The 24,906-nt window shown below is 36.2% G+C and overlaps 1 protein-coding gene across 6 annotated transcripts in view; it reads left to right on the forward strand.

The window, feature by feature from the left end:
* fzr (fizzy and cell division cycle 20 related) overlaps positions 1–24,906 on the forward strand; it is a 155,895-nt gene that overhangs the window by 83,850 nt on the left and 47,139 nt on the right. For all 6 annotated transcript variants that reach the window (XM_090374457.1, XM_090374453.1, XM_090374456.1 and 3 more), the window contains one exon: positions 6,997–7,059. In XM_090374457.1, the coding sequence (XP_090230583.1) occupies positions 6,997–7,059 (63 nt within the window). The remainder of the gene's footprint in view (positions 1–6,996; positions 7,060–24,906) is intronic.

Here is a 24,906-nt window from a genome sequence, read left to right on the forward strand (position 1 = left end):
TTCATTCGATTCCATGAGAATTGGATTGGTCGCAATGTCTTTGCTATGAAGTTTCAAACTCTGTTTATTTAACAATACCATTCTGAAACTCAACAAAGCAACTTGATCCCAAAATTGTAATGCGGTTGTAGGGAGTGTTTCCAAATTATGGTTATTCAAAAGTTTCAATTCAGTTCGAAGATCTTGCATCTTAGGTGCGTTACAACTGTGAGCGTGGTAGAATGTAAAGTCGTCTTTCTGATTTCAGATGTACAGGCCATTGATGCTTCTAACTCTCAACAATGCAACATATACCAGTTGCTGTTTGAGACTCTTATTGTAATCAAATAAGATTTCTTTGAAAGTTCCACCCTGAGATTTAAGAACCGTCACGGCACAAGCTTCAACCAAAGGAAATTGGATTCTTTTGCATTTAAGCATTTTGCTTTTGAAATATACTGTGGCGGAACATCTCGTAATTGGAGTCCAGCCAGATTTTAATATGCCACGATGCGACAATATGTGCAGGCAAGACTTGAGAAGACTCTTAGTTCCAACATTCTTGCTTTCGAAATATAACCATAAGCTTTTGATTTCTGTTTCTTCCATCTCAACGGCTGTAAAGTTTCAATCACTCCATTGACCAAACCATCTTCAACATCGATGTTTGTAGTGATCATGTAAGGTTTTCCAGTTGATAGATGCAATACATATGGCAAACCTCCAGCCTCTGCTACGCTCATTTGATGGAGTTTTGTTCACGTACTAGTCAACTGTTCATGTTCATGACTCTTGTAACCGGTGAAGTAATCGATGGTGGTGTTTCCTTCCAATGCTTGATAACGGTTGATTGTGTTGCCCAGGAGCAATTGCAAGATATTTGTCTTCATTCCAAAGTAAAGTGAGTTGCTGTACCATAAGTAATTCAATGTCACTTTCAGACAACGTGACCTTCTCTACATTGTCTACTTGTTCGCTATTGGTAACTCTTGATGAAACTGTAGCAAGCAACTGCCAATCGACTGTGATGTTATAGTGTTTGTACAGAGGAGTATTAATTAATTACCTTAGCCTTGAATTAACCATTTCTTTTCTCATATATCCTTGCAAGTAAGTCGATTTATGAATCAAATGCTTCTTGATGTGAATGTTGAATGCATAATCATCGTCTAAAGCATGAGGCAACTCTTTAACTATATTATTCAAGTCTACTGGAACATTTATGACTTGTCCAACAATACCATAACTGCCAGTTTCATATTGCAAATGTCGAATCTGCATGAATGGCAATCTAACCGAAACCAACCGTTCGCTTATACAATCAAGCGGTGGTAAATTCGATGGAAATGGATGATATATGAAGATGTTGGACTTGGATAGTGACGGTACATTTCCCGATTCTAAGCTTGTGAAGCATGTATTGCAAAGCATAAACTGTGCCACGTTCTCCGCTGGAAATTCATCTTCAAGAAATTGTATATGGTTTGGCTTTGGTAATCTCAAATCATTCTGAAACCACAGTCTGTCACAAACACTGCATATTCGAACGAGTTGTTCAAAAACGTTCTTTCAAATTCTTTTGAAGCTAACATATAACACTTTTAACGATCTTCATTTGCTGATTGCTCTGTTCTTTTTGACGTTGATGGCTGCACATCTGCCTCTAATTGATCTTTCTCGCGTTTATGCTTATGACTCTTTCTTGCATTCTGCCGCTGACTTTGGTGCTTGCTTTTCAACGTTAGATTTGTGATTTTGTCGAAATCTTTGAACACGTTTAGTTGATGTAACTTTCGGCATCATCACAACTTAACTAAATAAAACAACTGTACTGCTTTTCAAATGCGAAGTAACTGAACATAGTTACTTCAACGAGTTGTTCAACTCTCAAACTAAAAACCTGATTTGAAATCTAGTTATTATATCCTTGTAGAGCTTTCAAAATGCAACAGTTTTGTTGCTTGCTGTTTTTGTCTAACATTTATAGTTTTCAAGATATTGCGATAACAAACTTGAAAATGCTCAAATTTTTCAACTCTCAACTTTGCATCACTATTACTCGGGAACCATAAGAGCTACATCAATACTATTTATAGATATAAAAACTACGTTTCTTACTGAACAATTTTGTCACTTACTGTTTATGTCTATCTATCATAGTTTAGAAGTTATTGCGAGTGAAAGTAACCAAGGCGCAACGGCAAATGACCAAAATGTAAACTTTTTAGTTTTTTCGAAAAAAATTATATTAACTATCAATTTCTAATTTTTTCTTGCATATTCATCGATGGCATTATATACCCGACAAAATAAATATAAATTGTTTATACTATTGTCCATTAGTTTCAGAGATATGACAGTGGTTAGACATTTTACTTTTCATGACAGCCTGAGTGCCATAGGGTACCTCCAGCATAGATGTTATTCACATCAAAAAAGAATTCAGTAATTAAATTGTACAAACTAATATTTATATACAGACTTCTGAGATAAATTCTATTTTCAACTTTTTCTCTCAGTAAAATCATTAACATTATCAAAGTTTATATTGTAAATAAGTTAGTGCTAGACTAAGTATTGTATAAATAACTTCCGTAACAAATTTATAGAAATGCTTTTAAATTTCTTTAAAAACAAAAAAATAGAATTAACGTTTGGAGCATTTTGTGTATTATAATATAACGAGGCCTTGGAATGAATGGTATCTAGGTCCTATGAACACCTATGAACACCTAAAGGTGGCCATGGTTGACCACCATGGCAACGTTCTTGCTTTCGAAATATAACCACAAGCTTTTGATTTCTGTTTCTTCCATCTCAATGGCTGTAAAGTTTCAATCACTCCATTGACCAAACCATCTTCAACATCGATGTTTGTAGTGATCAAAATGGCTGAATTCCTGGTTAGCACAACTAATAATGACATAATACCACTAACAGAAATGTGGTGCCATTTGGAAATTGGGTGTGAGTAGTTCCACTATATGTATAATGTATTTAGTAACAGTAATATCCATACAGTGGAAGGAAGCCAGAGGCTTCTGCTGCACTGGCCAGAAGGAAAAAAAAAAGTAGATAAGAAAATGCAAATTATTTGCTTCTTTCCTCACATAGGTAACTATTCATTTGACCTTTGAATTTATTCAAACTGTCAGCTTCAATTACCCGTAAAAGCAACCTGTTCCAGTGATCAGTGACTCACTGGCTAAATGATAACTTATTTAGGGAAGGTAGAAGGGGTGGTGATGTCATTTTTATCAAAAGCAGCCTGAATGTGAAAAGAGCTTTTGCTGAGTTGGAAGTTACATCTGCCAACGTAGAATCTGTGTAGTGTGAGTTAGTAGGAAGCAAAGGTATAGTGAGAGTGAGGGTAATGTACAGACCAGAATATTTTGAAGAGTATGATGAGAGTCTCTACACATGCAGATGAAACTTCACAATGATCGCCCATTGATGTCACAAAATGACAAAAATGTCACAAAAATGAAGGGAACTCATGCAAAATGATAGGCAAAAGATTGTTGTTGAGATGCAAGATTTAGGGGTGTGTGTGTGTGTGTGTGTGTGTGTGTGTGTGTGTGTGTGTGTGTGTGTGTGTGTGTGTGTGTGTGTGTGTAAAGTTTGTTCCATGCTTGCTATCTGACAATCAAATGGACTGCAGGAAAGCCATCACAGGTGATTTGTTTGAAAAATTTATACAGGATCCACGCTTCTTAAGAAAGGTGGTTACTGGGTATGAGAGTTCGCGTTTTTGCCTAAGACCCCAGGACCAAGGTGGAGTCATCTGAATGGTACAAGAAACTGTCCCCGCAGCCCAGGAAGTCTTGTGCAACAAAATCCAACATCAAATTCATGCTGATCATTTTTTCCAACAGTGAGGACGTAGTACACCACAAATTTGTGACTAGGGGAGAAGCATTACTGTTACTTACCACATTGAGGTTTGACTTGTTTGCATGAGAATGTGAGGCAAAGATGACCTGAAAGATGGCTGGATCCTGCACCATGACAATGCACCCAGTCACATGGCTATGGTAGTTCAGCAGTTCTTGGCTGCAAAAAAGATTAGTCATTTAGTAGCCTCCCTCGACCTTCAATGTCTGACTTCTGGCATATTCTCTAAACTGAAAATGGAGCTTCGGGGGGTTGTCATTTCACTACAGTGAATGGCACCAAAGAAAATACTGGAGCATTCCTTGGAGCAAGTGTATGTGTGTGCACGTTCACCCACCCATGCATGCATGCATGCAGAAGGAGGATACTTTGAAGGTGATAAGGTTAGCAAGCCTAACTGTTCACTCAGTAAACTTTTATAGTAAAATTCTGGGAACTTTTTTTTTAATGTACTTTGTAGATTTGGCTGTGTAGCAGCTTGTGACCAAGAACAACTTAGCTGTGATTCCCCTCCGTCTGTACTCCCCTGACCTCTCCCCACATGTGATGACTTTTTATTCCTAAAGAGGGAAATACAGTTCAAAGATAGAGATTTTGTGATATTTATGAGATCATGACAGAACTGAAGTTCCAAAGATGCTTTCAGTATTGACAGAAATATTGGACTCTTGGTATTAATTCCAAAGAACTACTTTTATGGGAATAATCCCAACCTGTAATACAGAAATAACATCAGCCTACTCTTTACTGTTGAACCATTCTGGGAACTTTTGACTTGTACCTCACATAGCCTCAGTATGTGCTTTCAGTTTTCAAGTTATTGTAATGTATGTTTAAATCTGTTGTCACTGAGGAACCTACTTAAGAAAACCTTAAAATGTTTGATTTATACAATAATTCAGGTAATATGCAATTTGTATGACACCTCACAGGAAGTAAATACTTGAATTATTAAAACAAAAACACCAAGCATTGTGTGCAGCAATTTTTAAATGTAGTATATTTACTTGTGAAGGAAACATTTTCCCTTCACATGCACCACTGATTTCACATATTTGTTCCTATTATTCAAAGGCTGTAGTGCAACAGCTGAAATGTTATAGTATGTGTGCAAATTTTTCCGGACTATGCTTCACTTAATTTAACACGTGCTGTTAAAATAAGTTTTAATATGTGCTGTTAAAATTAACAAACTAATGTTTGTTAATTTTATGTAACTGCACAAGAAAGAATAAAAGTTGGGAATTTAAAAGATTTAATTTTTTAAAACTTTTAAATGTGCCACTAATTTTTTAAAATGTATTTAAAAAGTAATTAATAAAATTAACAAATTATATCAATAAATTTCATTTATTAATAAAATTGTGCCAAGAATTTTTTTTTCTAGTACGATCATACAGTTGTATTTTATTCAAGATCTTAATTACTAATAATGTGATAATTAATCAAATTATTTTAATAAGATTTTAACTACAGGCATACCTCGAATAATGAATAGGATGCGTTCCACGAAATTACTTCGTTAAGCAAAACTTCGTTTTCAGAGGTAAAAATACTATGGCCAGAATAGGGATATGTTCCAACGTAAAGAAAATGAAAAGCTTTTTTTTCGAACAAAGAAAAGTTTTATTAAATAAACAGTCAACTTACATACAAACTGAAATCACATTTTAAAATATGAGTCTAAAGTTGATTGCTTATGCTCTTTTTCTCTTTCATTTAACAATTGCCTATACGGAGTTATTGCATTTAACACTGATCGCTTAACAATAAAACTTCTTCCTAAATCAGGATCATTTTCACTAAAAAAAATTTAAAACGTTTTCAATGTCATTTAAGCACCTTTTTAAATCTTTGGTTGTTAACACTTTTTCGGCAGGAACTTCTTTAACTTCGTCTTCATTATCTTTGTCTTCGTTGCTAACAAGGTTTTCTAAATCTTCCACTGAAAAACCATCATCTTCTGCATTCAATAAATTTCTAACATCCTCTTCATCGACATTTTCGAAACCTATTGATTGAGCCATCTGGATAACTTCATTTCTAATTTCTTGGATGTTATTTTCTTCTTCTAGTACAACTTCTGGCCATATTTTTCGCCAAACTCCATTTAAGCATTTCTTAGTGATTTCTTTCCAAGAACTATCAATGTTTTCAATTGCGTTTTTAATGGTGTAGTTTTTCCAAAAAGTTTTAACTGTCATTTCCTCTTTATCCTCTAGTTCAGTCAAATTGCTTAATGTTCGACGCAGATAATAAGCTTTAAATGATGCTGTTACTCCCTGATCCAATGGTTGAATCAAGGAAGTTGTGTTTGCTGGAAGAAACACAACTTTGACAGGAATGCATGTGTCCAACGTGTTAAGATCAGTCCCGGAGCATTGTCTAACAACAAAAGAGCTTTTTCTTCAAAGTTGTTTTTTTGACAATACTGTTTTACTTCAGGACAAAAGTGGTTAACAAACCAATCAGTAAATAACTCCTTGGTAACCCACGCTTTTCTATTTGCTTTCCATATTACAAGTAAATTCATTTTTATGTTACCTTTTAACGCCCTCGGATTTTCTGAATGGTAAACTAATAACAATTTTAATTTATAATCGCCAGAGGCATTTGATCCAAAGAGTAACGTTAAACGGTCTTTGGCTGCTTTGAACCCAGCAGCTGATTTTTCTTCAATAGAAATGAAGCTTTTTGTTGGTAGCCGTTTCCAGAACAAACCGCTTTCGTCAACACTGAACACCAAATTTGGTGGAAAATTTTCACGTTCAATTATTTCCTTTAGTTTTTCTGGAAACTTATTTGCAGCTTCTCCTGTTAATTTTACACTATGAATCCTGGCCCGTTTTTTAAATTTCTCGAACCAACCACGAGAAGCCCAAAAGGTTTCCGTAATTTCTTCAGTTTGTTTAGATTTCAGGTGATTAAACTCGAATATTTTTTTTATGTTAAATGGGGCTTGAAATTGCGGACTTCGTTATATCGAAGCTTCGTTATCAGAGGTAACGTTAACCAAGGTATGCCTGTACTTTTTCATCCAAATACTAGTTTTTGTGAAATAAATTTTAAAAACTCTTATGAGATTAATACTTTGTGTTTTTTTTGTTTTTTTTTTATTTCTAGGAGCAGACTGATGAAAGAAGAGCACTAATGAATGGTGAAGCAAAAAATTATAGTCTTTTTAGTGTAAGATCAGTTTTTTTTTTTTATAATAATTTGTAAATGTTTGTTGGAAAATTTACAGCAATAAGTTGCTATTTTCACGAGGCAGGATTGCTTCATCGTTTCTAACTCAGCTTAAATCTTTAAATTCATCATTTATCCATAATAATTGAATTACTAATGAATTACTAGTTTAGGAAATATTATTTTTAAAGCATTCATTTATCCAAATATGAAAAACATGAGTGTTGTATAATATTTTAGAAACATTTTAAATTGTGGAATGGTTCAGAAAATTTAATTGCAGAAACATTTAAAAATAATGGCAATTGTAAAAATTGTTTAAAATCTATATATGGTTGAACTCTGCTATAATAACATCCAGGGATTAATGAAAAATGCTTTTTAAACCTTTATTTGTTTTGATTATTATAAAACTTTTCTAAAGTTTGAAAGGCAGTTGCCATAGGCTGTTTTGAAACTTTGCCATAACTTCCCTCCCCCCATGTCAGTCAAACTTTTGCTATAATATGAGTGGATGATTCATTGATAATCATACTGTAATGTTCATCTCTTGTTGGTAACCCCTATTTATGGCCAACAGCTATTGTTATTCAAACTCTCATCATATTAAGTATTATTAGTGGCAGAATGATGCAAGGAAGCAAGCCTATGCCATTAGCAAAAAAAAAAAAAAAAAAGCAGCTACTCCAGATTTACTTAAACCATTCACTTCTGTAGCTGTAGATTGACATTTGTTCTAACAATCAGTTTCTCTCTGGTTGAAGGTAAATTTCCACACATCTATCTGTTTCTTTGGCACTTCACTGTTCATGCATTTCTTGCTTTTGATCTTATTTCCAGATTTTGCTTCAACATGTGTCTATCTGTCTGTCTGTAATAATTCTACTCCCACTCAGTGGATTTTCATAAAATTTTGTTTGGCCCTTATAAAAGTTTCATCAAGCCATTACAAATTTAATTAAAAGTGGACCAATGGAAATTTAAATGATTTTTTTTTTCCACATTTCATATATATACTATTATCAGTTAAGGTTCTATAAATCATTTTTTTTGTGAGAGTGCACTGATTGGAGGAATGAATGGGTAATATGGCAATTTTACACTCCCCCACCACTCCCTGATGTAGTAAGGAAATATTCTGTTCAATCACTGTGCATATTAAGTGGCTTGTTTTTTTTAAGTCTATTTTTTGACACTTAGATAAGTTATAGAATGTCTTAATGTACTGTTTGAAATTGATGTAGTCTCTTTATATACAAATGTACATTTGCCTTTCACACTACAAGCTTTATGCGAATTTCTAATGATTGACAACAATTTAGCCAACCGCACCTCCCTTTCCATTAATAATATCTTAGAACTTACTTTGTTTTTACTTGAAGCTTGACACTTTCAGTTTCAAAACCAAATATTCGAACAAATATTTGGCCTCCCCATGGGACTAGGAATTTCAGCCCCCTTATCAGAGATTTATTTAGCAACTATCGAAAACCAAGTACTACAACCTTACCCTTCAGGGATTAAACTTTATATGCGTTATGCAGATGATATACTTCTAATAGGAGACAGAATTACAATTGGTAATCTCTTTATTAAATTCAACACAATACATGACAGATTAAAATACACACTTGAAACAGAAGTTGACAACAAAATCAATTTCCTTAACCTCACAATATATAAAACAGGCACCGAACTAGGATTTACAGGAAACACACACACACACACACACACACACACACACACACACACACACACACACACACACACACAGGGAAATATTTACATTTCAAATCACATCACCCACTTAGTACAAAAAAGGCCGTCCTTTATAATCAAATTCACAACGCTATAAAGTACAGTTCTTCACAAGATGATTTATCTGCCGAATTACAATATATCACAAAAAAGTTCATGACCAGGAAATACCCATTTCAATTAATCCAACACATAATTTCTGTTGCAAAGAATAATGTCACTAGCTTATCCAAACACAACATAAAAAGGAACACTCGCGTCATTCTTCCCTATCACAGTAGTCTCGCTAGACAATTCCGCCAATTATTTGCAGGCACTGATATCACACTTATATTTTCTTCATACAATAAGTTAGGGTCACTGTTTAATACATATAAAGAAACACACAAATACCCAATAAATGACATGAACAGTATTGTATATTTAATTAAGTGTCAACAAGGTTGCAATGCATGCTACATCGGGAGCACCACCACAAAGTACGGTTCCACAAAAACTTCCAACACACGAGCTTACTACCATTATAACATCTTTAGGACTAGTCAATCTAGTACTGAACTCACACAACACATACATTCTTACAACCATAACCCCTTAGTTGATTCGGCCATCACAATTGCAAAATTAAAATCCAGTTACAAAATCTTTCAATACGAAGCTCTCATTATAGAATGGTGCTGCCGTAATACTAAACTTAACATCATAAATACGAAACTAACCACCAACCTCTTCCCAGTCTGGAATCTCATGCACTTGAGATTCCCACATGTTACAAAGTGCATCATGGGAACTTAGAAGTCTTTAAAACACGTGTTTTCTTCTCACTTTAGTATTGCCAACTGATGACATTAATACGAAAGTCGGTCGTTCATGATTTTTGGCTTCACTGGTCTCATATATTTTATATTTTTAAATATCTTTAATATTTTTAAAGTTTAAATTAATTCTTCAATGACAACCAGAGATGAAGTTGTGCACTTCTACTTCCTTGAGCATATTTTAATTCAGTGTTCACACATTCATAATCTTAATTTATTCTATATTATTTTAAACTACTTAAGCCTCAAAATTATTCTTCCATCCTATTCTACGTAACACAGCAGATTATCTAAGGTGAGTACCACTCATTAAGCTTTATGCTATTTAAAACTTTGAGTCTATTTTTTGTTATTAATTTACTAAAAGTATTGTTTTTATCCATACACCAACACCACACAGAAGTCACAGGCTTTTGCTGTGCCGGCCAAAAAATTTTTTTCTACCTATGTTTTTACCCTTTTCCTCCATGCAGCAAGTCCATGAACCTTTAATTTTCCCAAGTCATCATCCTCAACAACCCAGATGCAAGTTATTCCATTGATTAAAGCAACTTCCAGTTTGTTACTGTTTGTTTTTTTATCTTCAATTATTAGTCTTCAGTCAGTGGGTAGCTGAACAAACTTCCGCCTGGTGTTGTAAAAGTAGGTAGTTCGAAATAAATTCAAGGCAGAACTAGACAATCTGTCATAGGGGATGGAGAGGTGATACAGGAAATGTTTTTTTTTTTTTTTTTTTTTTGGGCTGATGCTATATAAGCTTGCTTTCTTGCATCATTTGCCACCACTAATACTATTATTTTTATGCTCCTAGGTTAAATTTATACCCCAGTGTTTCAGCATCATTAGTTTGAAATTTTACCGTTGCTCATTTTTACATTCTCCTTATAAACCTCAATAAGATCCCTTTAAGGTACCTTGTTGCCAAGCTTTATAGCCCACATATTTAGTCTCTCCTCAGGTGGGTACCCTTTATCCAATATCACTAGGTATATTGCCTGCCTTTTTGTAAAAGAATAAGAGAAGTTTACCTCAGTATGATACGTAGAACACTTCCATATGATACTCTCCAGAAATTAAAACGAAAACAATTAAAAAATCAAAAATTTTACAATACAGTAAGAAATAATTAACAATAATTAAAAATCAAATGTGAACACAATTAAAAATCAATTTGTTAAATTAATTTTTTGAGTTAATTTTTAATCGCATTAAATTGATTTTTTATTGTGTTCATTTGATTTAATTTCATTTTAATTGTGTTCACCTCAATCAGATCACCTCGCAGGTGCCTAGTCTCCAGCTGCTGCAATTTGCAGAACTTAAGCCTCTCCTGGTAAGAGGATCCCTTCATTCCTCTCACCAATCTTGTTGCCCTTCTCTGTACACGCTCAAGCAAATTTACATCCTTGTAGATTTGCTTGAGCAAATCTAAAATGAGGCCTCCAGACCTGCATGCAGTACTCAATGCGTGGCCTGACCACTGCCTTATACAGAGGGACAATCACCTCCTTTTCCCTGCTGTATCATTGACAACACCCCATGACCTGCTCTGGCAGCCTGTCTGCATTGCTCAGAAAACTTCATATCTGACTGCACAATTACTCCCAGGTCTTTTTCATTTCCTACCTCCTTAAGTGTAGTACCACACAGTTGGTACGTTTCTCTGGGGTTACTTCTACCCATATGCAGTACTTTGCATTTTTCAATGTTAAACTTCAGTTGCCACTTCTCAGTCCATCTGCCCAAATTTTTTAGATCCTGTTGCAGTAACACACTGCCATTACAACCCTGCCAAACTTTGTAACATCTGCAAACTTCGATACTAAGCCTGATATACCTTCATCAATATCGTTGATAAATATACAAAACAACAGTGGACCCAACACCGAACCCTGTGGGACTCCACTAATAACATTAGTCCACGAAGAGCAGCACCCATTGATTATCACCCTCTGTCTTCTCCCACTCAATTATCCTTTTATCCCTTGTAGCAACTTACCCTTAATACCATTGTGCTCCAATTTGTACAGAGACTTCCATGCGCAACAGTGTCAAAAGCTTTCCTGAAATCCAAGTATATGATATCAAAATTATTTTTTGCATCCAGTTCCTTTGTAAACGCATCATAATAACCAATCAAATTTGTCAGACAAGACTTTCTCTTAACAAACCTATGCTGTGTCTGAATTATTGCTGCAGTCTTGTCTAGATGATCCTGCAATGCATCTTTAACCAGTGACTCCATTATTTTACCCGGAACAGAAGTTAAACTAACTGGTCTGTAATTACACATGTCACCCTTCTCAGGCGCCTCCGTAGCCAGGTGGGAAGGAGCAGCAGTGCGTAGCATACGCTTCTTGATTAGACCGGGGTTCGAGCCCGTCACCACCAAATACGGAGGATGTAGAAAGGTCAGGGAATGACCACCGCATATCCCCGGAGCAATATGGCCTTAGTTGCTAATGTTCATTAAAACCAAATAACAATCACCCTTCTATCCCCCTTTGTGAATTGGGGACACATTTGCACATCTCCAGTCTGTGGGGACCACCCCCGGGTCCAAGGATGCTTCATAATTATGGCTAAGGGTTTGCTTACTTCCTTTGCCGCCTCCTTTAATATAACTGGATAGATCCCATCTACCCCAAGCAAATTTCTTATGTTTAACATCAACAATTTTTCCCCCACTTTGTTCTCAGTTATTACAAAATCATTAAGCACCCTGTTACAATTTGATAACCTTGTGGCATTTTCAAACCTTAATAACTCATGTGTGAATGTAGATGCAAAATACTCATTCAGTTTGTTTGCTATCGGAGCAGGATCATCAACAGTCGAACCATCGATATCAAGTGGACCAATCAGATTCATCCCCTTCCTTTTAGAGTTTATATAAATAAAGAAATCCTTGTTGTTTTTCTTAGCATCCTTTGCCAAAGATTTCTCGTAATCTGCCTTCCCCTTCCTAACCTCTTTTGGTGACTTGACTACAGACTAGCTTATATCTGCCATAGGCTTCTGTGTCGCCGGATAATTTATATGCATCCCATGCATTTTTCTTCTCTGCCATGGGTCTCATTAGTTCATTTGACAACCATTTAGGCCTAAACCTTGAACAATATTTCTTAATAGGTATGAAACTCTTAGTAGCTTCCACGATTAATTCCTTGAGTGCTTCCCACTTAGAATTTACTGTTGGTAACATTATCAGTTGATCCCACTGTACAGAATTTAAAAACTGTCTGAAACCACTGTAGTCACCTTTACGGAAGCAAAAACCCCTTCCTTTACCCCTGATGGTAATTATATCTTTAAGTAAATCCCACATCAGTACACTGTGATCATTGCCACATAATGGTTCCTTTATCTGCAAATTCTTAATACACGAATGATCACTGCTGATAACCAGATCGAGAGTATTACCCTCTCTGGTTGCCTCTCGAACATGCTGTTGCAGAAAACAATCATCCAATAAATTCACAAAAGTCTTACTACTGTGCAAGTGACCAACCCATAAGTTCCAGTCTATATCTGGGAAGTTAAAATCCCCCATTATAAGACATTCTGATTTACTAGCCCCACTCTATTTCTCTGTATAATTGTTCATTGTACTCATTCGAGTCATTAGGCCTATAACACACTCCTACTCTTATTTTTGCTTTCGCAGTGCTTATGTCAAACCAAACTGACTCAACAGTGCACTGTCCATCCATATCAACTGGATGCACTTCTTTTGATTTTACGTTTTTCTTAATTAACAGCATAACACCTCCTCCCTTCCTATCCTGTCTATCCTTTCTATACACATTGTACTCCCCAAATTCTAGTTCTGCATTCCTTATATCTGTGTGACACCACGTCTCTGCTATCCCAACAATATCTGCCTTTGATGTCTTGACCAACACTTCAAATTCATCAAATTTATTTACTATACTTCTAGCATTGGTATACATGCAAGTATACATGTACCTATTCTTGTTATTAGTTACCCTAATACATCCCACATATCCACATGTTTTACGATGACTGCCATTAGTCCCTGAAACCGTTGCTCCACACCGCTGCTTATTCTAATAGAAGTAGTGCAAGAATCACCTTCACCTCTGCCTGCAGTTACTTTTAACCTTTTTAGTCTGTGAATTCCCCCCCCCAAGCTAGCAGTTTTCTGACCCACCTAACACTGCCTCGATAGCATCAGCAAATATTCTTTCACACCTTTCTATTTAAGTGTATCCCATCCCTGTAGAAGCAGTCTCTCCTGTTAACAAACACAGACTAGGTTGAAAAAAATTTTACCCCTTGAGCCTTGCACATTTCCTCCAGGGCCGAATTGATTGACAAGGCTCTCATCATGTACTCCCTCCTATCGTGTCTGGGCAGAATTGCAGACACTTTCAAATTTAATCCTAACTCAAGACTTTTTTGCAACATTGACCTGTAATTGTTAAGTAAATCTGCAGATCTCCTACTCTTAATGTCATTGGTGCTAACATGCACAACAATATCACCCTTTGTGCCCTTAAAAGATGATATATTGTGGGGATTCACTAAACTGTAGGGAAAGAATTTCATGAAGATAATTAACATGTGTTATATCAGTTTCATAAAGTCATCATAATACTCTAATGAATGACTTTTTAATAACATATTTTAATAGGGTCAGTCAGAATTCATTCCAGGAATAAAATAATAGAATAGTTGTATTGCTGTGCTCAACTTTTGAACCTGCTTTTCAAATATAAATATTTTAAAGTTTTGGGAAATGAAATGTAGTGAACTGCATAAAATTATGAAGGCGATAATAAAAAGTAGAAAAAAAAAAAAAAAAAAAAAAAACAAACCTGCCTGAAATATCGGTTCTTAAACTTATTCTGTAAAATGCAAAGAGTGTTGAATCAATATGAATTTTGTTTTCCAAAGTAGTGTTCCTTGAATTTTTATTATTATTTTTTTTTGACAAGCTTGCCATACATATTCAATGTAATGAATTAAAAAATAAAAATAAAAAGTGGTGGTTTTTATAATGACCATTTGAATGGTCATGTGATCCAAAATGATCACAAATTGAATGAGGAAATGCACTTGAGACACCATCCCTTGGAAACTTCCAGTGAAATGTGAGCATTAAGTAACAGCAATTTACAATACTAGAATGTTCTGATTGTGAAACACTTATATTTTGAAGAAAATTTTAATATGAGGTGTGCTTTTTATATGGGCACGGTGAAAAAAAGGTGTTTGTAATATGCTCATAACTCTGTCTTGAAATTATTTGAGGAAAAACTGTTGTGATAATAATATGCTGTTTTCTGATAGCTGTTGGATACAGTCATTCACACAGTAGTTGGACTTATGGATTAATTGGATGAATGTGTCCTACACAAGCATGTTAGAATGGCAACAAGAGAAAACAATACCCTTGATTTTATCTGCAAATTCCTAAATTTGCAGATAAAAGAACAACTAGATGATGGTATGTTGATGTGGAATTTACTTAAAGAGAGGGCTTTTGCTCTTGGAAATATGACTGCATTTGTCTCAAACAGTTTTTAAATTCTATGCAGTGGAATCAACTGATGATGTTGCTTAGCAAATTCTAAATGAGAAGCATTCTGGGAAATAATCATAGTAGTAGTAATAGTAATGGAGGCATGTGATGCAAGAAAGCAAGTGCATGAGCTTGTGTAGCATCAGCCAAAAAAAAAAAAAAAAAAATTCATACATCCATTCCCTCTAAAAGTTTGTTCAGTCCCTCTTGAATTTATTTAAGCTATCAACTTCCACAACGACAGAGATAGAAGTTTGTTCCAGCAATTAACCACCCGCTGACTAAAGGCAAATTTCCGCACATTTGTTCTACAACTGTCTTTCCTCAGTTTGAATTTATGCCCCTTCAGGGTCATTATCTGAGCAAGCAGAAGAATCCCATCAGAATTCAGTATTCAAGGCCTTATACATCTCAGTCAGATCACCTCACAGCTGCTACAATTTGCAGAACTTAAGCCTTTCTTGATAAGAGGACCCCTTCATTCCCCTCACCAAACTTGTTGCCCTTCTCTGTACACGCTCAAGCAACTCTACATCCTTCCTAAAATGAGGCCTCCAGACCTGTATGCAGTACTCAAGACGTGGCCTGACCATTGCCTTATACAAAGAGATAACGCGCATGTGCGCCTGCATATAGGTGTCTTCATTTTGTGCTCTTCAAAAGTGTGCTTTTAATAAGTATCTAACTTAAGGAGTCTCCATTTCTTGGAGTTAAGGTGTTTCACCTACTCGCTGTGACTACTCTGGGCGACTTACAGAGATTCTCTTGGACGATTTCAGGTAATTTTATTAATTTTTCAAATTTCAGTAATACAGACAAAGAGCTTTCTTCTGCATTAAATGGGCTGGTCAAGGTCAGCAGTTAGCGTCTTCTGGCCTACATACACTGTGTTATGCTCTCAAACGTTTCAAGCCCTAGAGCTATGTTGGACAAGCCAAAGGTCACGGCTAATTACTGACTGTCACTACGAAGCGCATCGGAAGGGCTGCTTGGCATATTCTGTTCTTCTGTTTTCTTTTCCACAAGACTATGGAGAAATTGTTAATAACGAATGGGCCTGGTGTACTGGGGTCCATGGTTTTTTAATAACATACATGTATAAGTTATAAATCCAGTTTAATGTAAGAATACAAATATATACTAACAGTGGCTTTCGAGACGCGTGTCTTCATCAACTGCCATTTAAATACAAAATACAATGGATAAGTGCAATGAGCTGAGTGAGGCACGTTAATCATGCGTCATTGTTGTTGCACGGACGTGCACTGCTTTCTACTCCACTGATCATCTAGCAGCGCACGTCCGTGCAACAACAATGATGCATGATTAACATGCCTCACTCAACTCATTGCACTTATCCGTTGTATTTTGTATTTAAATGTCAGTTGATGAAGAGACACACGCGTCTCGAAAGCTACTGTTAGTATATATTTGTATTCTTACATTAAACTGGATTTATAACTTATACGTGTATGTTATTAAGAAATTGTTAATCTGTACTAGTTGTAGCATCCAAGTGGACTATGCACTTCAATGTACATCCTGTCATGCCCATTATTGCGGATCCTGTTCTCCCTACGCGGATCTGAAAAAACTCGCTAAAAAAGTAAAAAAATCCTGGAAATGTGAGTTATGTAAGGGTGGCAATCAGTCTAAGGACTCAGTAAATGATGACTCATTAGATGATGCCGATTTAACATGCCCTCTGTCATTAACATGGAATGGCACGTGGAGCGCAAGCAGTGACGGAGGATTAACAGAGATTTCGACAGCTGTGAAACAACTTTCAAACGAGTTCCGTAACTTCCAGAAAGATCATTTAAATAGAGCCGATCTTATGGCTAATAAACTAATTGAACTTCTGGAGTTGACAAAACTGACAAACAACCTCGATGTTAGCACTCAGTTCCTGCAATCCGAGAAAAAAATACTTGAAACTGAAAGAAAGTGCAATGGTGAAGTTTATTCAGATTTTGTTACTAATCCTGAGCAAGGAAACGTTCTTATTAAAGCTCAATTACAAGAGCTGAAAGATTATATCACGGTACTGCACAGGAAAAATAAGGAGATCAGACTTATCCTCCTAGATATATTTAACAAAATCGAACTAAGGAATCTTGATGACCCAGCTAAATTGACGAACTTACTTAATTCAACTGAGCTTATCCGATTCTATAAAAACTATGCCCAATCCAGCTTAATTGCAATCTGCCCTCATTGCGCACGCAATCCTGCTGACAGCCACTCCACACTGGCTTCAGGAGGAGATTTTTGTGATGTAGAAAAACGGAATCAGCACTCAGCTAAGCAATCAACTGTTTATAGACCGCAGACCTCCTCAAGCAAGATTGATAGATCTGCTGAAAAAGTTAGTGCCCTCAGCAAAGGGAAGAAAATATCTGATGTTCAGGCTAAAGAAGGAAAACAGAGGAAACCACAACAAACTGGCTCTGTAGGCGAAGCCAACATCAGTAATCTCATACCTATTGGTAACAAGAGATCAGAGCCTGAGGTGTCTAAAGTTCCAAAGGATAAGGCACTGCAGGTGGATTTCAATGTCGGCAGCTTAGAGGACAGAAACATCGAAACCGGTAGAAGTACTAACGAGAATAATAACAAAAAATCCAGTAGAAGAACTCACGGGAATGATAACAAAAAAACTGGTGGAAGAACTTACGAGAGTGATAAGGATCTAATTGATAGCAACACCTCTTCAGCCCATTATCGTGCAGCCAATTAACTCTCTTCGGCACACACACCTTCTCAATGTGAGGATCGCCTATTCAAAGGCAAATACAATCTCACTGTAGTACCTTGCAAATCCAAATTATTTATTTCCGGCTCAGTCCACACACAAAAGTAGAAGTTTTACATGAATTCATCGGAAACGAAATCGGAATGGTAGCTGAAGTTCGTGCACTTAGAACTAAACATCCATCCTACGCTTCTTTCCTGGTGACCTGCAATACATTGGATGAAAGAAAACTACTGGATTCCCTGTATTGGCCTCCCGGATTAATAATCAGACCATTCAAAATCTACAAAAAAAGTACAAATAATGAAGAGAAGAATGATAGTTAGCAATCACGGTGCACAAACAACTCTTGTTCTCTTAATTTCCAGGCCTCTATTGATTCTGTACATACAGGGAGAACCGATGATGCCTGTCAGCAATCTCTTCACATATATTATCAGAACTGTAGGAGCTTAGTGAATAAAATTGACAAATTTAGAATCTCGCTTTGCTCTCTGGAGTTTGATGTATATATCTTCGGAAGTGGCAGCAGTGGGCTAACTGTCCTCAGAAGAGACAGGGGATCTAGGGGAGGTGGTGTCGCGATTATTATCTCAAACCAATTTGCAGTTACAATGCACAGGACTTTCCACAACATTGAAGGAATCTTTTGTCAGCTGAAGGTTCATAATAAAACTGTTCTCATTGCAGCTATCTACCTTCCGCCCCCAGTCGATCTTCTTCTTATGGAGAGGTTGTCGCAAGCACTCTGGGAGTTTGAAATGTTTTTTCACCAGTCTGATGAGGTGTACTTGTTTGGAGACTTCAGTACTCAACACTCTCCACTAGGCATTGAGGAGTCAACTGCTACAACTAAGTTGCTATATGACATCATGTCTGACCTGGGTCTCAAGCAGTATAACAATACTTGTACTAGAGGCAAGGCGATGCTGGATCTCATTTTTGCATCCAAGCAGATCCTTATTTTAGAAGCAGTTTCATTTCTGCCGTCTGATCACAAGGCTTTAAGCTGTCAAATAAACATATCACAGAAGAGTAGAAGCACTACTCCTGTCCCAGCCAAGCTGAACTTTAGGAGAGCAGACTGGCAACTAATAGGGCGTGACCTCGATTGCATTGATTGGTTCTCCTTCCCACGGATTAATGATCTTGACGCAGTCACCGATCATCTTATTAGCACAATCTCCCCTATTATTCAAGAGTTCGTACCTCTTAGTAAAAATTACAGGAATAGATTCCCTCATTGGATCACGACAGACATAATTGCTATTATACGAGCCAAAGAACAGTGCAGAAAACACTTTAGGACGTCACATGATGAAGCATATATGGTACTGTTCAAGGAACACAAAAGTAACGTTAAAAGGATGATCAGAAATCAGTATGCTCGTTATATTAAATCAATTCAACACAGTTTCACAGTAAATGGAGACCTGAGGCCATTCTGGAACATGCTAAAGAATTCTAATAACTGCTCAACAGGAACCAGGATCATTGATTCCGATGGCAAGCCTATAACCTGTGACAAAACTAAAGCAGATCTTTTTGCAACCTTTTTCTCCTTTTCAGAGAAAACAGCAGCTACTGCTGCTTCAGCTTATCAATTTCAAGTCATGAAGGATGACACACTGAATAATCTCTCGGTGGACACAGATGATATCATTCAAGCGCTTCGGAAACTTACAAAAGATTTTTCTGCAGGCCCAGATAAGATTCCACTTATCTTGTGGAAGAAATGCTTTCCACAACTTAAATATATAATATTGCATATATTCAATCTTTCCGTTAAGTCTGGTATCTACCCCACTCACTTCAAAACTGTTAATGTTATTCCTATCCCAAAGAGAAGTGCAAACCACTCACTAGAGAATTACCGTCCCATCTGCCTTATGAACTCGCTGGCAAAAATTCTGGACACTGTCATTCACCAACGATTAATGGAATATTTTCATCACTTTATCTGCGACTGCCAACATGGCTTCAACTACCACTAATCTTCTCACTATCTGGCAACAGGTTCTAGACACGGTCAATTGCGGGGGACAGGTTGATGTGATCTACACATACCTTACTAAGGCTTTCGACAGTGTCCCGCATAATCAACTTGCTCAAAAACTAAGCCACTATGGAATACTTGACCCTTTATTATCCTGGTTGATGAGCTATATTTCATATAGAAAACATAGGGTGATCATCAGACAGGAAGTCTCAAGGGAATTTTTTCCATCGAGAGGAGTACCACAGGGATCATCTCTTGGGCCTCTTTTATTCACCATCTTTATCAACGATCTACCGCAATTTGTTGAGAGAGGTGGTATCAAGACACTAATGTTTGCCGATGATGTGAAACTATATTCACGTATCAGCAGTCAAGATGATGCAGTTAACCTTCAGGCTGCTCTCAACTCTTTTGCTGATTGGGTTGCTTTGAATGGTTTGGAGGTTAATACTAGGAAATGCAGCTCTATTTCCTTTGCAGCTACGAGGAAAACTAAGACTTTAGTTAATGAATATTACATCAAGGAGATGCCGATTTCCAGAGTTGACGAAGTTAAAGATCTGGGAGTTACTTTTACCACTACATATGGGTTTGATAAACATGTTAGGAATATATTAAACCAAGCGAAAAAACAAATTGGCTTCATTAAACGGCAGACGTACAGATTTCAAGATCCTCAGTTCTCTGTGCTCCTATTTAAGACAACTATACTCTCTATAGTGGAGTTTGCTTCTCCTATATGGAACCCACACTATGCATACTTGATACAGCAAATAGAATCGCTCCAGATGAAATTTATCCACTATCTTTCCAGACGTAACCCCATGTTTTACCACAGAATCTTCTACCGGAATCTCTGTTCCTACTTCAAGCTTCAATCTCTGGAAATTTGGCGAACTGTTCTTGATTTAAAACTGTTGTACCACATCTTCGCTGGTTCAACTTACCTGCCGGATCTTCTGTGCCATATTGACCTTCACGCTCCAGTGGTGGCTACTAGACAGAAGACTACATTCCACATCGGTTACTCCAGATTAGAGATATCCAGGAACTCCTTCTTCAAAAGAACATTGGCACTCATGAACAAGTTTGACTTGAATATGGCTGTGAACAAGAAACAATTTCACCGAACTATTTGGAGTAAGTTGATCGATTGACGGATGAGTTCTGGGCTAAAGATGTCCTCATTATTCGTGTGTGTGTGTGATGATGTCTCCTGCAGCAAACTGCTTTCTGCGAGTTTACATAGCGCTGGACTTGACGTCATGAATATCTTTTTTATTTTTGTGAATTGGACTTTTCCCGTTTGAATTAACTTTCATTGTACAAAGTATATTAGTCTACCATTTATTTTTATGTTTTGTACAACCTTTGCTCTGTTATACACTTTAACTGGGCGAATGCCTGTTGTGTATATTATATGTTAAAATAATAAAATAAAATAAAATAATCACCTCCTTTTCCCTACTAGCAAAATTCCTGTATATCATTGACAATACCCCATGACCTGCTCTGGCAGCCTGTCTGCATCTACTACACTTTTTATACCAACAAATAGAGACTGTTCAAAGCTCAGACCTAAATGGTTGTCTGATGAACTGATTAGACTTGTGGCAGAGAAGAATAATATATGGGATGTATATAAATTATCACATGATACAAATGGTATATATAAAGTACGGTATATATAAAGTAGTCTGCAATAGAGTCACAAAGGAGGTTAGCAAGCTAAGGCAGATTGTGAGAAGTCTCTGGAAAAGAATGCAAAGAAAAGCAGCAAAGACTTCTTATGTAAACAGAAAGAAGGGAGTGAATTACATTGGTCCACTAAATATGATGGTTTAGTTTTTAACATTCATTTATTGCTTAGTTACTGAAAAATTGAATTTTTCATCTACATTCACACATGAATAGTTTTTTAGGGATGGGGATTTTAGAATTGTGTCAAATTCAAACAGGGTGCTAAATGATTTTGTGATAACCAAGAGGAAAGCTGAATGTTAAAAAAAGGCACCTCGAGGGGATGGGATTTATCCACTTGCATAAAGAGTTAAGCAACCCTTTAGCCATAATTGTGAGTGCATCTTTGGGTTTAAGTGAGGTCCCTATAGACTGGAGATGTGCAAATGTATTTCCAGTTCACAAAGGGGGGATCAGAGGGTGAAATGAGTAATTACAGACCTGTTAGCTTGACTTCTATTCCAGGGGAAAATAATGGAGTCACTGATTAAAGAAATAATACACAACCACAAGACAGGAATGCAGTTATACTGCAGCTACAGCATGAATTTGTTAAGGGTAGGTCTTGTCTGACCAATCTGATCAGATACTATCATGCAGTAACAAAGGAGTACCAACAAATTGGAGCAGTGGGATATGTGGGGCAAGTTACTGTGAATAAAGGGATGGTTGAGTGGGAGAAGACAAAGAGTGGTTATCAGTGGACACTACTCTTCTTGAACTACTGTTATTAGCAGAGTTTCCCAGGATTGAGGCCAGTGTCTGTTTACTATATTTATTAATGATATTGATGAAACATATCAGGCTTAACATCTAATTTTGAAGATGCTACAAACATTGGTAGTGCACTTAATGATTAATAATCAGGATATGCTACTGCAACATGATCTAGAAAATTAGGCAGAGGGACTGAGAATTATTAATGGAAGTTTAACATTGACAAATGTAACAAGATTAGCAAGGGGAACAAAAGTTTCCTCTTACCAGGAAATGCTTGTTCTGAAAATTAGTGTCTGGAGACAGGTGCCTGCAAGTAGATCTGATTGAGGTATTTAAGGCTTTGAATGGATTAAGTAAGCTCAGTGGTTTTGCCATCCTTCCTTTCTCTCAGGCTACATATATAGGAGAGCATGAATTCATATTAAGGAAGGACAGTTGCGAGATAGATGTGTGGAAAATTGCCTTTGGACAGCGGGTGGTTGATTGTTGGAACAGACTTCCATCTCGTTATAGAAATGGTTATCTTGAATGAATTCAAGGAAGTACTAGAAACAGTTAGAGGGGACGGACAAGGTGATATGCGAAGTGTTTTCTTTCTTTTTTTTTGTTTCACTGCTTTCATCAACTTGTGTGTGACATATTACCTTGCACTGCACTAGAGTCTTTTTTAGAACTCTGTCACTGCATGGTTGGTGTGTGCTATAAGCAATATAGACAAGTGTTAGTAGGGATTGAAAAAATATGAAATACTTTACTATATGTATTTCAAAATAGACTTTTCTCTGAGTATTTTGATGTTTATTAAACTTGGTCAGGAAGTATTATTGATCTCTAATAAAGAATTAAGAAGGGAAAAAAATCAGCTTGAGTTTCCTGATGGAAAAAGGGCAAAGTTTATCTTTTCCTATATACATTACAAGGTTGCAAGTATTGTTTAAGCTTGAAAATTGAAAAACTTTAAATGACAGAAGATAAAATCAGCTGTTAATAGTGATTATCCATGGAAATCACAGTAAAGACCTTTCATATTTGTTCTTTCTTAGTTGTTTGAGCCAATAAAATGAGGTAGGATGTTTTCTCTCTTAATAAAGGTGAGCAGTAAAAGAACTTCATAATTGTTTTTAATCATTACAAGTACATCAAAGTTTGAGCTGAATTAAAGTAACTTTTTTTGATTAAAGAGATCCAAAGTATGCCACAATTTTAAAAGATAACTAATTCAACAGAAAGAAAGTTCCTATACTTTGATTGTTAATCTTTTGAAAAGAAAAAAGTGTACCTTAAAAAGTTACCTTTGTGTATTAAAAATGCTATAAGAAAAATTCTGAATTGATATTTAAGTTAATTGCAGTGGCCACATTAATCTAAAAGTTTTGTTTTTTCTTAACCTCATAAAAGCCTGAGAAACTTGTTTTGTTTGCTTACCCTCTAGAAAATAGACATGGAAATTTGTAATACTATGTAAGTTTTAATATTTACTAAATGTAACTATATTTTTTATTACTGATGATCTTGAGTTTTTTTTTTTCTTGTTTGTTCATATGCTTTTCTTATGAGTCATATTATTACTTATGAGTCATACAAAGGGTTTTTTTGATCTTTGTTCATACTTGGAAAACCAACACAGAAAGAATAATTTTTGGGCTCATTTATGGATAATCCCTGCTAAGAACTTAAGTTTTGAATCTGTTTGTTAGTCTAAGTCCTTCTCTTAGTGAACTGTCTGCACCCAGTATTTTCTCATTGTTAAAAAAAAAGGTTTCTAGGTTTGAACTTTATTTTGAGAAAAGATGTTGGATACCCTGATATTTGTGAACAATAGCTCATTTCATATCAGAAAATACAGTTAATCTACAGAGCAGAACATTACAATAGTTCATGCCTGTACGTTTTTGTGGTGTTCATCATGAAACATGCCCAAGAAGTCAAGCCACAGGAATGTCCACCAATATGTAAAACATCCAGAGGAAGCTGCATATCTCCCTGCAGATAGTTAACGTATTGGTGGATATTTCATCTGTGCATAAGTTAAATATTATGGTCACCAATACAAAATGTCATTTGGTATAATGACATTCTCAACTTTCATGGGTTGCATAATAGTGGTAGAAATCACTCATCACTTTGAAGCACCTTCAGAGTGATGAATCTTACTATCCATTTTGTTCCAATGGATGTGTTTTGGTATGGAAATTTCCTGAGAGCATGTCCTTTTGGATTGTGTTTTCTGTCTAAATTATCAAATTCGGGGCTGGTTTTTCAGGTGATGTTTCAATATTTCAGGAACAACAATCACTGGTCCAAGTTCAAACCACAAGAAAGAACTATACCCGGTGATGGCATCGGCACCTTTACCAAACTTAACCGCTGGGATGTTACATTCTGATAAATAAATTTCTCCAGCATCTGTCAGACCAGACATCAAATCATAAAACAGTGTACTGTGATTTGTCACTCAATAACAGAGCTTCCCAATGTTTCAGGGAGAAATTATGATGGATTGTGCACC

This window comes from Mastigoproctus giganteus, chromosome 5 (assembly GCF_048544385.1).
Source record: "Mastigoproctus giganteus isolate SK-2022 chromosome 5, ASM4854438v1, whole genome shotgun sequence".
Taxonomy (NCBI): domain Eukaryota; kingdom Metazoa; phylum Arthropoda; class Arachnida; order Uropygi; family Thelyphonidae; genus Mastigoproctus; species Mastigoproctus giganteus.